The sequence below is a fragment of the Pelodiscus sinensis genome, chromosome 2 (assembly GCF_049634645.1).
Source record: "Pelodiscus sinensis isolate JC-2024 chromosome 2, ASM4963464v1, whole genome shotgun sequence".
In the NCBI taxonomy this organism is placed as follows: Eukaryota; Metazoa; Chordata; order Testudines; family Trionychidae; genus Pelodiscus; species Pelodiscus sinensis.
The window spans coordinates 15,247,184-15,262,048 of record NC_134712.1 but is presented as its reverse complement, the minus strand read 5'-3'; the positions used below and the strand labels follow the sequence as shown (position 1 = coordinate 15,262,048).

Genomic DNA, 14,865 nt, shown 5'->3' with positions numbered 1-14,865 from the left:
GGTTCTCAGCTTTCTCTGCTTGCTTGCCTACCTCGATGAGGGACAGCAAAGCATTTTGTCTCTGCATGCTCTGGTTGCCCTCAGTTGGGACATCGAAGCACTCTGTGGTGTCACAAAGAGGAGGGAGAAAAATTATTCTCCTTGGCCTCTGAGGATAGAACAAGAAGCAATGGGCTTAAATACAACAAGGGAGGTTTAGGCTGGACTTTAGGAAAAACTTCCTAACTGTCAGGGTGGTTAAACATTAGAATAAGTTGCCTAGGGAGGTTGTGGAATCTCCATCTCTGGAGATATTTAAGAGCAGGTTAGATAGACATCTATTAGGGATGGTCTAGATGGTACTGGGTCCTGCCGTGGGGGTATGAGACTGGACTCGATGACCTCTCGAGGTCCCTTCCAGTTCTAGTGTTCTATGATTCTTTGATTCTTTTATAATTACTTAGATCTGAAAATAATGGTCACTGCTATTTTGACTCTCACACTCTGTTTCCATTCTAAACACTCAGGCTATGTCTACACTGCAGGCTTCTTGTGCAAGGACTGTCTTGCACAAGAAGGCACTGTGGACAGGCAAGAGGGGTTTCTTGCTCAAGAGCGCATCCACACTGCCATGTGCTTTTGCACAAGAGATATGCTTTTGCGCAGGAGAGTCCATGGCAGTGTGGACACTCTCTTTCGCAAGAAACCTCTGATGGCCATTTTAGCTATAGGGGTTTCTTGCGCAAGAAACCCCTCTTGCCTGTCCACTCTGCCTTCTTGTGCATGCAGTGGGGAGAGGAATAACTTGCTCAAGTAGCCCTCTGTTCCGACGCTTTACTTTAAATTTACTTGCACAAGAACGTGCATGCAGTGTAGATGCTCCACGAGTTTTTGCCCAAGAATGGCCATTCTTGTGCAAAAAGCCTGCAGTGTAGACGTAGCCCCATTTTTTTCTGGCACTAAAATTTTGTATGTAAATTTAGTACAAGAGATAGGTACTAACCTATCTGAAAACTAGGAACAAATAGATGGAGTTCATCAAAGCAACTAAAACCAGGTGAGGTAGGAGCCACAGAGCCCAGAAATCAACAGATCTTGAGGGACAAGAATGGAGAAAACAGGAACAGGGTAGAGACCATAGTTTCAAATTGAGGAATCCAGAGGTGGATACTGAGCAAAGAACCTGGATAATGCCCAGAGCTCTGAGTAGGAGTCCAAAGTATCAGTGGATGCTGCCTAGAGAGACTGTCTGGACCCAACACTGTGAGAGAGATGCTAGACTGAGGGTATATCTGCACTGCTCCCGAAGCTCAAAATAAACTCTGCAAGTTGAGTTATGCAAATTGTGTAGCTTATTTTGAGTCAATTTTGAAATAGCTTATTTCGAAACTTGGCTCTGTCCACACAGCACTTATTTTGAAATAAATTGCTATTCTGAAACGTCCCTCACTCCTCGTGGAATAAAGTTTACAGGGCCGTCGGAATAGCAAGCCTGTTATATTTTGAAATAATGGGCACGCTCAAAAGATGTGGAATAGCAATTTTGGGATAGTCGAAATTGCGCTGGAGTACAAGATGTAGCTTAATAGTCCTGGAGACTAAAGATCTCTATCCATCCAGAGAGCAGATAGTGCACAGGCATCAGTAGTGAAGCTTTTGCTATATTGCCACAGCAAAGTACTCATCCCTATATGGGGGAACGGCCACTCAGGATGGAAAGTAGTTCAGTCTCCATAGTTCATTAAGCCCACTGTTAAGTGCATATCAGGTAAAAAAATAGGCCTTTTACAACTAGGTAAGTGTTTGAATAGGAGTTCATACAACAGAACATATGGGGGTCAGTTGAGTAAGTGACATGCATTTAGGAATCTAGGTAGATATTTTAATGGTTCAGCTTTGTACCTGGGGAATATAGGGCTTACATGTCTGAATCCCAACAGTAAGGTTCAACAGATTTAAAGGAAGATTTGACCACCGTTCTGAATGTTGTAGGTAAAAGGGCACTCAGGGGAAATATTTGTTAATAGGCGAAGAGACAATGAGTATGTATACATTGCGAAACAACAACCAAACCAAAACAAAAAGCCTGTGGCAGTGAGTCTGAAAGCCAGGGGAAAATCTCCTGCAATAAATATTGTTCTCATGTTGTCTAAGACTCACCTCCAGAGGAGTTTACATTAACCCCAGGCTACCCCTATACTCACATGCACTTCAGCACTTTGTCTAAGGGAAGCTGACAGAGATCCTTTTTGGAGCTCCACCATTCCAGTCCTAGATCAGCTTGAAAATGAGCAATATGTCATCTGTAGGGAAACACATGGTGCCCTCAGGGTGTACTCCATCCATCCCCCAGGGATCCAACATGCTCCAACTCCTAAGGAAGTCAATAGGAGTCTTTTCTTTAATTCAGTAGGAGATGGATCAAGCACCAAGATACCAGACTGAACATACGGCTACACCTACAAAGCAAAAACGATCCATGACACCGATTCTCAGAGCCTGGATCTATAGATTAGGGCTTGTGCTGCGTGAGCTGCCAGGCTAAAAGGAAAGCTGTGCAGACAGTTGGGCTTATGCTGAAGCCCAGGCTCTGATACCCACCAAGTGGAAAGGTTTTGGGAACCCAGACTCCCATCCAAACCTAAATTTCTACATTGCTCTGTTTCGCCCTTCAGCACTGACCCCACAAACACAAGTCACTTGACCTGGGCTCTGAGGCTTTCTTCTCTGGGGATTTTTTTTGCTGGGCAAATGTAGCCTGAGTATCTTCTCTGGCCTTGCAAAGCACTAACTGCAGAGTCACATAGCTAGGACTAAATTTATCCTTCTTTGCAGAGCGTCAGCAAATAAAACAGATGCAAGTTGTTTAGAAAAACAACAGACCCTGCAGAAACAGAGAGAACTCTAGTGACCAAATGGAAGAAGACAAAAATAAAAGTTAGTCAGCAGAATGCTCTAATGTGTCTGTGAGCAGACGGAATGGCTATTACACGAGAAAGTGAGTCACGTGCAAGATGCTGCAGAATGAGGAGAATGGCTTCAAAGTCTGTAATGAAGTCCACTGGATTGACAGATGGTAGTTGGAGAAGAACGTATGGCATTATTTTGTGTGGACTAAAGTAATTTCTCATCTTGATATGTCAGAGAAATAAAAGCTGCAGCAAACACTGAAATGCAGTGATGGGCCTGCTGTGTCAAGGAAGAGTATAAATGGATCAATATTTATTCTTTTTTTGGCCCAGTATACAATATAAATTGACATGAAATTCCATCTTGTTCCCCAAATGATGATCTGTTAAACCAGGCGTGGGCAAGATATGGGCCGTGGGCCATATATGGTCCACCACGCCATTTGATCCAGCCCACGGCCTGCCCTGCCACACCCCCACTCCCAGGCCAATCGAGACCTAGGGTATGCAAAGTCTCCTCCTCTGCTGTTCAAAATGGCTGGTGGTTCTTAATAGGTGTCACGCGCCCTAGCGGGGCGGGGGTGGGGGTGGGAGACTTCTCGTGCTCCCCCTCTTCCCGGCCAATCATGCCTAAAGAGAACTGCTTCTTTTGCCTGAGGCCCTGCTCCTCCTGCCTAAGGCCCTGCCCCTTCTGGGGCTGGCCCATGGCCACTACCAACATTGGTGAAGTGGCCCACCTACAAAAATTATTGCCTACCCCTGTGTCAAACCCTAAGCATGTGGATGAGCCCTACAAGCCAGACATCTGGGAAAGAATTCTCTTTAGAATTCAGATCCCTCCCCATCTGGCACCCCCTTTTCCAGTCACTGAGGATCTTCACTACTCATATCAGAGGGGTAGCCGTGTTAGTCTGAATCTGCAAAAGCGACGAGGAGTCCTGTGGCACCTTATAGACTAACTGAAGCGTAGGAGCATAAGCTTTCGTGGGCAAAGACCCACTTCGTCAGATGCATGCATCTGACGAAGTGGGTCTTTGCCCATGAAAGCTTATGCTCCTACGCTTCAGTTAGTCTATAAGGTGCCACAGGACTTCTCGTTGCTTTTACTACTCATAGTCACAAATGTGCTATGTGGCATTACAAGCAGCTTCATCCTACCATCCCCTCCATCAATGTATCAAGCTCAGTTTTCCTCTTGGGAGGCTTTTACAAAACTTAATTCCTCTGATGCTTTGAAACCTTAATTTAATTTCAAGCCTAAACTTGTTTATACCCAGTTTATATCCATTTATTTTGCTTGTGATTTATTCCTTTTGACCGATTTACAGAGAACAGTCATACCTCCCCTCAACTGTCTTTTGGTTAGGCCAAACAAGACAACCTCTTAAAGCCCCCTCTCATACGGTACGTTCTCCCTTCCTTCAGCCATTCTAGTAGCCCTTCTGTGCAATTGTTCCAGTTTGAATTCGTCTTTGTTAAACATGGGAGACGAGAATTGCACACAGTATTGCAGATGAGGTCTCACCAGGGCTTTGTACGACGGTAACACTTCCTGTTTCTACTGGAAATACCTCACCTAATTCATCCAGGGATTTCACTTAGTCTTTTTCATGGCTTATATTGGTGACTCACAGTCATCCTGTAATTAACCAACAGATCCCATTTGTTCTCCTCTGTTGTTGATTTCAATTGATAAATCCCAAATGTATAGCAAGGATTCTCATTGTTAGTCCCTAAGGGTATGTCTACACTACAGCACTAATTCAAACTAACTTAATTCAAATTAGTTATTTCGAACTAAGCTAATTCGAATTAGTGCATCTAGACCTAAAAACTAGTTCGAATTAGCATTTTGCTAATTCGAACTAGCATGTCCACATTGAGTGGACCCTGAACCGAGGTTAAGGATGGCCGGAAACAGTGCCGGCAGGGCATCAGGTTAGGACTTATAGCGTGAAGCTGCTGTCTCAGGCTAGCCGAGGGCTGTGCTTAAAGGGTCCCAACCCCCACCCCGGACAGACAGTTCTCAGGGGTTCCCCGCTTGCAAAGCAGTCCTGGCTTGGAGTGCCCTGAGTGCCCACACATGGCACATCACAGCACTCGGCCATCAGCCCGGCTGCGCTTGCCGCAGGCTGCCATCCAGAGGGGGGGTCAATCAAGGGGCTTCAGAAGAGCTTCCACCCCGAGAAGCCCACAGAGCCAGCCCAGTCCTCCCCATCGGGGGCTCGTACCCCATTCCTCCCTCACCTCCTTCCACTTACCCCTCCCTAGACCCCCTTCCTGATGTACAAAATAAAGGACACATGTGTTCAAAAATAGAAACTCTCTTTATTGAACAAAACTCGGGGAGACTGGGAAAAGGAGGTGGGAGAGGGGAAGAGAGAGGGTGGGAGAGGGCAACTAAAATGATCAGGGGTTTGGAACAGGTCCCATATGAAGAGAGGCTAAAGAGACTGGGACTTCTCAGCTTAGAAAAGAGACTGAGAGGGGATATGATAGAGGTCTATAAAAGCATGAGTGGGGTGCAGAGGGTGCATCAAGAAAAGTTCTTCATTAGTTCCCATAATAGAAGGACTAGAGGACACCAAATGAAATGAATGGGTAGCAGGCTTCAAACTAATAACAGAAAGTTCTTCTTCACAAAGCAAATAGTCAACCTGTGGAACTCCTTGCTGCAGGAGGCTGTGAAGGCTAGAACTAGAACAGAGTTTAAAGAGAAGTTAGATAAAGTCATGGAGGTTGAGTCCATGGAGTGGTATTAGCCAGGGGGTAGAAATGGTGTCCCTGGCCTCTGTTTGTGGAAGGCTGGAGATGGATGGCACGAAACAAATGGCTTGGTCATTGTTTCGGTCCATCCCCTCCAGGGTCCCTAGTGTTGGCCACTGTCGGCAGTCAGGCTACTGGGCTAGATGGACCTTTGGTCTGACCCAGTACGTACATTCTAAGCTCAGGGTCGGGGGTCTCAGTGGACCACCTTGATTTTCATGCAACCCTGCTCCTGGGTGGCCAGGCTGGCAGCTATCCTGCCCTAGATGGCCACTTTCCTGTGCCTAGTGCGGAGGTCGTGGATGAGGTCCACGATCTCTGCACTAGACCAGGTGGGCGCCCGCCTCTTGCGGACCCGGGCAGGCTCCCGGGAGCTGCCAGCCTGGTCCCAGAAAGAGGCGGAGGGCTGGGTGGCAGCGGGTGGCCGGCTCATGCCGTGCCAGGTGCAGGGTCTGCTGGCTGGGTGCTGGCAGGCTTGCACCTGGCACAGGCACCGTAGCCAGCCCGTGTCCCTTTAAGGGCTCCGGGGCCGGGAAGGGGGCAGATGAGTTTCCCTGGTGGTGCCCAGAGTGGCCACCAGGGAAATCTGGGGAAGGCTAGCCTCCCACTAGTTCGAATTAAGTGGCTACACAGCCCTTAATTCAAACTGCTTAATTCGAACTAGGTGTTAGTCCTCGTGGAATGAGGTTTACCTAGTTTGAATTAAGCGCTCTGCTAGTTCGAATTAAGTTCGAACTAGCGGTTTGTATGTGTAGCGCCTATCAAAGTTAATTCGAACTAACGGCTGTTAGTTCGAATTAACTTTTTAGTGTAGACATACCCTAAGAGCATGATCTTCCACTTCACACTATTAAATTTCATCCTTTTGCTATTACTTCTGTTTTCAAGGTTGTCCAGATATTCTTGTATGATATTCTGGCTGACCTATGCATTGGCAATCTTTCCTAACTTTGTGTCATTATTAACCAGCTCTCCCTTTTTGTGCCATGGTCATTAAGGAAAACATTAAATAAGACTGGTCCCAAGATCAGTCTTTGAGGGACTTCGCTAATTGCCTCCCTCCAGCCCAGCAGTTCACCCTTCATTATGACCCACTGTAGTCTCCCTTTTAACCAGTTCCTTACCCACCAATCTTTGTATTAATCCTCATGTTCTCCAGCTGCAAACATGAGGATTATGGGCCAAGGAAACAGTAAAGGTTTGGGGAGATTGGCACCAATACTGTTTCCCTGGCCCATAATTCAGGGAAACATGAATTATGGGCCAGGGAAATAGTAAAGGTATGGGAGAGATTGACACCAACTCCCTTATACAGAGTTACTGGTTTGGAACCCCGATAATGGACTGGCCAGGGTTCCCCTACTAACCTAACAGGAGGGTGTATTAAGGCCTTGAGCAAGTTGGTCATGTTCAAAGAGGTCAGCGATTATACTCTCTCAGCTAGGACAACTAGGCTCCTCAGATATTGGACTCTTCAGCACCCTGAAAGGGGAAAGGGCTACCAATGACCCTGCTTAGCTGAGGTCATGATGAAGCACCAATAAGAGGGCAAGATGGCAAGGTATCCAGCAGAGGAGAGAAACGGAGGAGGGTCTGCTCTCTCAGCCACTTTCCCTATAAAGGGGTGACTGCCAGCAGTTCTTACATTCCAGATAAGAAAATGAACAAAAGAGTTTCCTCCTCTATCATGAGTGTTTATAGCATATCTGAGAATGTTATGTAAAGATGCTGAACAAGATATTTCTCATGGTCATTTCAATAATGCTTCCCTTCACTTGTGTTTCTAGTAATTCATCAGACTCCAGCTAAGAACAGTTAAGCAGTTTAAGCATGCATCTATTCCCCTTCCCTAGTCAACAAACCACTTAAGCATATGCCTAAATCCCACTGCAGTGAAAAACATTAAGGTTTCGTCTACACTACCAGTTTTGTCAGCAGTGAGTATGCAAATGAGGTGCAGATTAATGCATGCACGCCTTTTTTGTGGTGGGGGTTGGGGGGGGTTGTTCAAAAACCCTTTGCACAAAAACAGCATGCATACATTATGCAAAGGAGGTGCAACGATATGCTAATCCATGCCTCATTTGCATACTCACTGCTGGCAAAACCTGCAGTGTAGACGTAGCCCAACAGTTTTACTTAACACAGATGGGATACTCACATGCCCAAAACTCTGGGTGTGCTCAAATGCTTTGCTGAACTTTAGTCTAGAAATACAAAGCCCACATTGGGTTTCCCTCTCTTGCTCAAACACACCTATTTGTTATTGCAGGTTATTCATAATTATGAAGCAAACAGCATTGCTATTTGTTTGCTTTGTAAAGAATGAGATTTTGTTTTCAAAACAAAATACATGGACTTTACAAACGAGAAAAAATGGCAGGTATTTGTCTTCATTAACTTTGACAGAGATCTTTCAACTCCTGAAAGCAGAAATCTGACACAGACCACAGTACTGAGTCAGAAGAAAAACGAGAGGGAAAGCAAAAAGGCTGCAGGGAAGATGGATATGTCACATATGACACAGGGTGGGGTTGTGAGTATTAGCAGAAAGGAACCCATCCAACGAGAAAGCACATCCTATTTTGTTGCTGTGGCAGAAGTGATTAAGGAGCAAAAATCTTCAATGAAAAATAGCCTCCATAAACAAGATCTGTCAATCCTCTTGCACATGAGCAACCAGAAGTCAAGCAATCTAGACATGGTTCATTAATGTATTGGAAGAAGATGGATTTGGATAAAAAATCCTTTAAAAAGGTTGACCGCTGTGTTCACCTCTAGGATAATTTGGAAACTATAGCACATTATAAATGTGTGCATAGTAATTTATAATATTAATTTGTGTATAGTAATCCCGCAAAATTTAGAATTCCGTTTCTCTGGTTCACATCCTGTTGTCCTCTTTTTCAGAGGGTCTAATTTCTGTTTGGTTTTTCTCTGGTCCAATGTGGGGAAGAAAAAACGCTAGGGTTTTTGTATAGTAGAGCAGTAGATGCGTAACAATGCTGTGGAGTGCAGATAGAGGAATGGGTGTACAATGCTTTGAAAAATGCTGCATTAAATGGCTGGAGATACTAGACAAAAATGAGCATCTGACATGTTTGGTTACGTTACATGCAGTCCAATCATGCAGTATAGAAGGCCTAGTCATTCAAGTTACCGATCATCATCAACGCCTATTGACTTCAGTGGGATTTAAGAGCACTCAGTGATCCATGAAGCCAAGAAAAATCAGAGTGGGAAAAGACCTGCAAGGTCATTTATTCCATCGTTCTTGACAGTGCAAGGCTGTTCCTGACAGGATAATTATACATCACATCACACCATTTATAAAGTATAATTATACAACTTACTAAGACATACTTATGTGCTGTGGTAGAACACAGAAACAAAAGCACTTTTTAACCAGTCAATAACCCACAAATCATTACTTACTAACAAGACATTGTATCCATTAAGAATGAGTGTTTCTTTTTTAGATTATCAGTAGAAACATGAGGCCATATTATGCTATATTTCAAGCAAAGCTCCCCATTCATTTCAATGGTAAGTTCCACTTCAAAACTGACAGTGATACAGAAACATCAGGCATTGTAGATTTCAATTCTCTCTTTCTCTTGCTGTAAAGGCAAGGGTCGTGCTAAGTCCTGAAGATGTAAAATTATGTAACAAGAAAAAAATACATGCATTCATCTTTCCAAACTTTTTGTAGGCAATTTAGAATACAGGTTGTTTATGTCATGTAAATGAAGGGAATTCTTGAAATATCCTTTGTAGGGCCAGTGTTTTCCAGAAGTTGCTGCTATTACCATGCTTTTATCTAAAATGATTCTCCATTTCCAGAATTATTCTTAATTTCCAGAACTGCAGAGGGTGGGCAGGTCATGCAAGGTCATCCCCTCCACACAGATTTCTGCCTGGAGATCCCTGACTCATTCTGAGGGTGCAGGGCAGAGGCTGGCTTCTGGCTGCTGTTGTGAGTCACTGATACCTTCTCTTTTCATACAGGCTTTGGCTCAGCAAAGTTGCTGCAGAGTTTCCTCTGGCCAGGCAGAGGACTTGTCAGCAGGGCATCAGGCTCCCTTGTCATGTTGCAGAGTAGAAGACACTTATTTCTCAAAAGACCATGCATGGCTCTCCTCCCCTGCACAGCTGGCTCTAGACCACAATGACCAGTATTTTCATGCTATTAAAAATTGCTTCTTGCAATGCATTTCCAAAATTTCCAAAATTATTCTATTTTCATTGCTGGAAAACACTGGCCCTACATCTCTGCTTTCCCTGTAAAGCCTTTTAGAATTGTAACGAGGTCTGTTTTTATTTACCTTGAAGAAGGAAGTAAACTTTGGATTGTGGTGATAAATACAAGGACAATGAATGCACACACCAAGTTTGATTTGAACACTTCATCCCTCATTTGAGAATACTGGAATAAAAAAAAAAGATAAATTAATGTTCGGCTCATGTGGCAGTTTTGTAAAGAGTGACATCTGTTGACATTTCTGGGAAATTAAAAAGAGGATCAGGTATGTTAACCAGCATACCATGGTGTTATTTTTAAAATAGAAAGAAAATCATCATATCATAAATGAGCCAATAAACCACTCTCACAATGGCCGTAAACCCCAACCCTTTTGTTTTCTAATAAAAAGTGATTTTACATGGTTGCCTTTATGTCTTAATCCATGCATTAAAAAGCAAAAGATGAGGTAAGGATACAGGTACCATTGGGATGAATATGATGCAAAATACCTAGGTGTCACTAGAGAAAACAGTACTGACAGGGAAGTCTGAACTGTAAATTCAGATCTAGATTTCTAAGGGTATGTCTACACTAGCTCGTTAATTCGAGCTAGGTAGGCAAATGAGGCAACCAGAATTGCAAATGAAGCCTGGGATTTAAATATCCTGGGCTTTATTTGCATGTTCCCGTCAGGTCGCCCTTTTGAAATTTCACTAGCCCGAACTCACTGCCGCGTGAGGAGTAACAGTTAATTTGAACTAAGGACTTAGTTTGAATTAACCTTTCACTGCTGTGTGTATCCTCGCGGCAGTGAGTTCAGGCTAGTGAAATTTCAAAATGGCAACTGGATGTGAACATGTAAATAAAGCTCGGGATATTTAAATCCCGGGTTTCATTTGCAACTCCGGTCGCCTCATTTGCCTACCTAGCTCGAATTAACGAGCTAGTGTAGACATACCCTAATATCCCTCTGTTTGGCAGTGTTTAGATGCTGGGGACTCTATTAAAAAGAAATGGAAGATATGGTATGTTCATATCTTAAATACTGCATGCTGATGTGGCTGCCTCATCTCAAAAAAATACCTTGGTATTGAAAAATTTCAGAAAAGGGCAACAAAAATGATTGAGTATGGAAAGGCTGCCATATGAGGAGAGATTAATAAGACGGGCTTTTCATTTTGGAAAGAGATGACTAAAGCGAGATATGATAAGGGTATATAAAATCATGATTGGTGTGGAGAAACAAAATAAGCAAAAGTTATTTACTTGCTGTATGTATGGAACTGATTGTTCCTTCCTAAGTGGAGCACTTTGCATTTCTCTTTATTAAACTTCATCCTGTTTACCTCTGACCATTTCTCTAACTTGCTAAGGTCATTTTGAATTATGAACTACTGGCCACCAAATGAAATTAATAGGTAGCAGGTTTAAAACAAACAAAAGGAAGTACTTCTTCACATAATCATAGAATCATAAGACTGGAAGGGACCTCAAGAGGTCATCGAGTCCAGCCCCCCGCCCTCAAGGCAGGACCAAGCTCTGTCTACACCATCCCTGACAGATGTCTATCTAACCTGTTCTTAAATATCTCCAGAGAGGGAGATTCCACCACCTCCCTTGGCAATTTATTCCAATATTTGACCACCCTGACAGTTAGGAATTTTTTCCTAATGTCTAATCTAAACCTCCCCTGCTGCACTTTAAGCCCATTACTCCTTGTCCTGTCCTCAGAAACCAAGAAGAACAAATTTTCTCCTTCCTCCTTGTGACACCCTTTTAGATATTTGAAAACCGCTATCATGTCCCCCCTTAATCTTCTTTTTTCCAAACTAAACAAACCCAGTTCATGAAGCCTGGCTTCATAGGTCATGTTCTCTAGACCTTTAATCATTCTTGTCGCTCTTCTCTGTACCCTTTCCAATTTCTCCACATCTTTCTTGAAATGTGGCTCCCAGAACTGGACACAGTACTCCAGCTGAGGCCTAACTAGTGCAGAGTAGAGCGGCAGAATGACTTCACGAGTTTTGCTTACAACACACCTGTTGATACAACCTAGAATCATATTTGCTTTTTTTGCAGCAGCATCACCCTGTTGACTCATATTCAACTTGTGGTCCACTATGACCCCTAGATCCCTTTCCGCCATGCTCCTTCCTAGACAGTCGCTTCCCATCTTGTATGTATGGAACTGATGGTTCCTTCCTAAGTGGAGCACTTTGCATTTCTCTTTATTAAACTTCATCCTGTTTACCTCTGACCATTTCTCTAACTTGCTAAGGTCATTTTGAATTATGTCCCTATCCTCCAAAGAAGTTGCAACCCCACCCAGTTTGGTGTCATCTGCAAACTTAATAAGCGTACTCTCTATCCCAATATCTACATCATTGATGAAGATATTGAACAGTACGGGTCCCAAAACAGACCCTTGCGGAACTCCACTTGTTATCCCTTTCCAGCAGGATTTAGCACCATTAACAACAACTCTCTGACTACGGTTATCCAGCCAATTATGCACCCACCTTATCGTGGCCCTATCTAAGTTATATTTGCCTAGTTTATCAATAAGAATATCATGCGAGACCGTATCAAATGCCTTACTAAAGTCTAGGTATATGACATCCACCGCTTCTCCCTTATCCACAAGGCTCGCAGTCAACCTGTGGAGCTCCTCACCGGAGGATGTGGTAAAGGGTAGGACTTTAACAGGGTTCAAAAAGAGCTAGATAGATTCATGGAGGTTAGGTCCATCAATGACTATGAGCCAGGATGGGTAGGAATGGTGTCCCTAGCCTGTGTTTGTCAGAAGCTGGGAATGGGCAACAGTGGATGAAACACTTGATGATTACCTGTTCTGTTCATTCTCTCTGGGGCACCTGTAATTGGCCACTGTCAGAAGACAGAATATTGGATTAGATGGACTTTTGGTCCAACCCTTTATAGCCATTCTTATGCTCTGGAATCAATGGGGATTGCACACATACACAAAGTCACACACATGTTTATGTGCTTGCAGGATCAAGGCCATTATGTTTTGCTTTTCAAATATTCAACTTTCAGCTGAAAGGAGCCCCTCCTTCTCTGAATCCCACTGCTCCTCCTTATGTTGACTTTTGCAAAACATGACGACCCATCACTCTGTGATGGGGTGGGATCACAGAGTATAATGTAAATATCTAATGATCTTTGTATTTGTAATTTCTCATTCACACAACTACCACACGTCCTTAAGCCTATACGTATTCTACCCTTAGAAGAATAAATTGTGAATGAGATTTGTGATTGGGGCTGCATGAGAATATGGACAGCCATTTCATGCTACTTATGTAATGCCCGTGACACTTAGAGTAGCCTTATACCTTTTTCCAGGTCCCTAAAGGTGCATCTACACTGCACTGTAGGTCGAAATAAGAGATGCAATCTGAGCTATGCAAAGTGCGTATTTTATTTCAATCTTATTTCAAAATACCTTATATTGAAATTTGTCCCTGTCTACACAGCACTTATTTCAAAATAAATCACTATTCTGAAACATCCCTTACTCCTCATGGAATGAGGAGTATGGGACATCAGAATAGTGAGCCCATTATATTTCAAAATAGCAGGCAGGCTCAAAAGATGCAGAATAGCTATTTGGGATACTTCCAGTATCCCCAAATAGCGCTCCAGTGTCAATGTAACCTATCCGAGTATGACCTGAGCTCTGTATTACATTGATCCTGTTGTCTTTACAAGTAGTGATATTTGATATTTCAAATAACACACAGGTGATATAGAAACTTATGAACATGAGAATTCACTCTGCCTCTTCAGAAAGTGGGGACATTATTCTGCCACAGCCCTACTTTTATACTGGAGACCCCTTGAGTTGCAAAGTTGCCACCAAAAGCTTTGGCTTTTTTTGTGTGAAAAATGCAACTATGTATTGCAAAGCATTTTGCGTCTAATACTGCAAACCATTTTTTTAAATCCAAAAAGCTACTTCAGATTACCACACACCACCCTTGCTAAACTGGTTACTTCAGAAACGATGTTTGAGCTCAGTCAACAAAAGCCAATTAGTTAACCCGGGGGAGGAGAAGAGAGGTGCATGGGCCAAGTCCTTACATGGTGTAAATCATCATATCACTATTGATTTCAGTGAAGTAATGTCAATTTAGAGCAGATGAGGAGCTAGCCTGTGTACCTATATTTCAAAAAATCTCTCACTTTTCAATGTATGCTTTAGCTGTGCTACAAACATTCCTTTAATTAACAGAAATAAATAGATGCCTGTTCTATGTAACTTTCTCTCCCATCTTTTGTTGTAATGGAATCACACCTCTCTGTTTAATCTAATCTCTCTGCATGATGGTAAAGCCAAGTTAAACATTCAGGACTGTATATAAAATGAAAGGTAATCTAAAATACATACTGGTCTCGCTTATAGACTTTGTGGGAGACACAAACCAGATGCAAACAGTTTTAGATATGCAGTACTGAAATGTGGGCAGGACTGGGGCAAGTGGCAGAAGAGAGAGGGATTCATCTTATGGATGAGCATCTAGTGCCGGCATGGGAAAAAAGCAGTCTGCAAACTGGACATGGTTTGCCAGGGTTAGGCCCTGGCGGGCCACTGGATGCTTTATTTACCTGTGTGTGTGCAGGTACAGCTGCTTGCAGCTTTCGTTGGATGCAGTTCACTGTTCCAGGCCAATGGGAGCTGCAGGAAGAAGTGCTGGCCTGGTTACCGCTTCCTTCAGCTCCCATTGGCTGGAAACAGCAAAATGCTGCCAATGGGAGCTGTGAGCAGCTGTAGCTGTGGTCAAGCAGGTAAAGAAAGCATCCAGTGGGGTAACCCTGGTGAACGGCATCTGGCCCATGGGTTGGTTATTGCCCACCTCTGATTTAGTGAAATTTGAATGCTCTATCTCATCTAGCTTTTGAAAGGGAGAAGGTGTTTCTTTTCTCTTCCCCTTCCAAAGTCTCCTG

General features: G+C 43.5%; 1 protein-coding gene across 2 annotated transcripts in view; it reads right to left on the bottom strand.

The window, feature by feature from the left end:
- ADCY8 (adenylate cyclase 8) overlaps positions 1-14,865 on the bottom strand; it is a 214,533-nt gene that overhangs the window by 52,665 nt on the left and 147,003 nt on the right. For both annotated transcript variants that reach the window (XM_075920134.1, XM_075920135.1), the window contains one exon: positions 9,980-10,080. In XM_075920134.1, the coding sequence (XP_075776249.1) occupies positions 9,980-10,080 (101 nt within the window). The remainder of the gene's footprint in view (positions 1-9,979; positions 10,081-14,865) is intronic.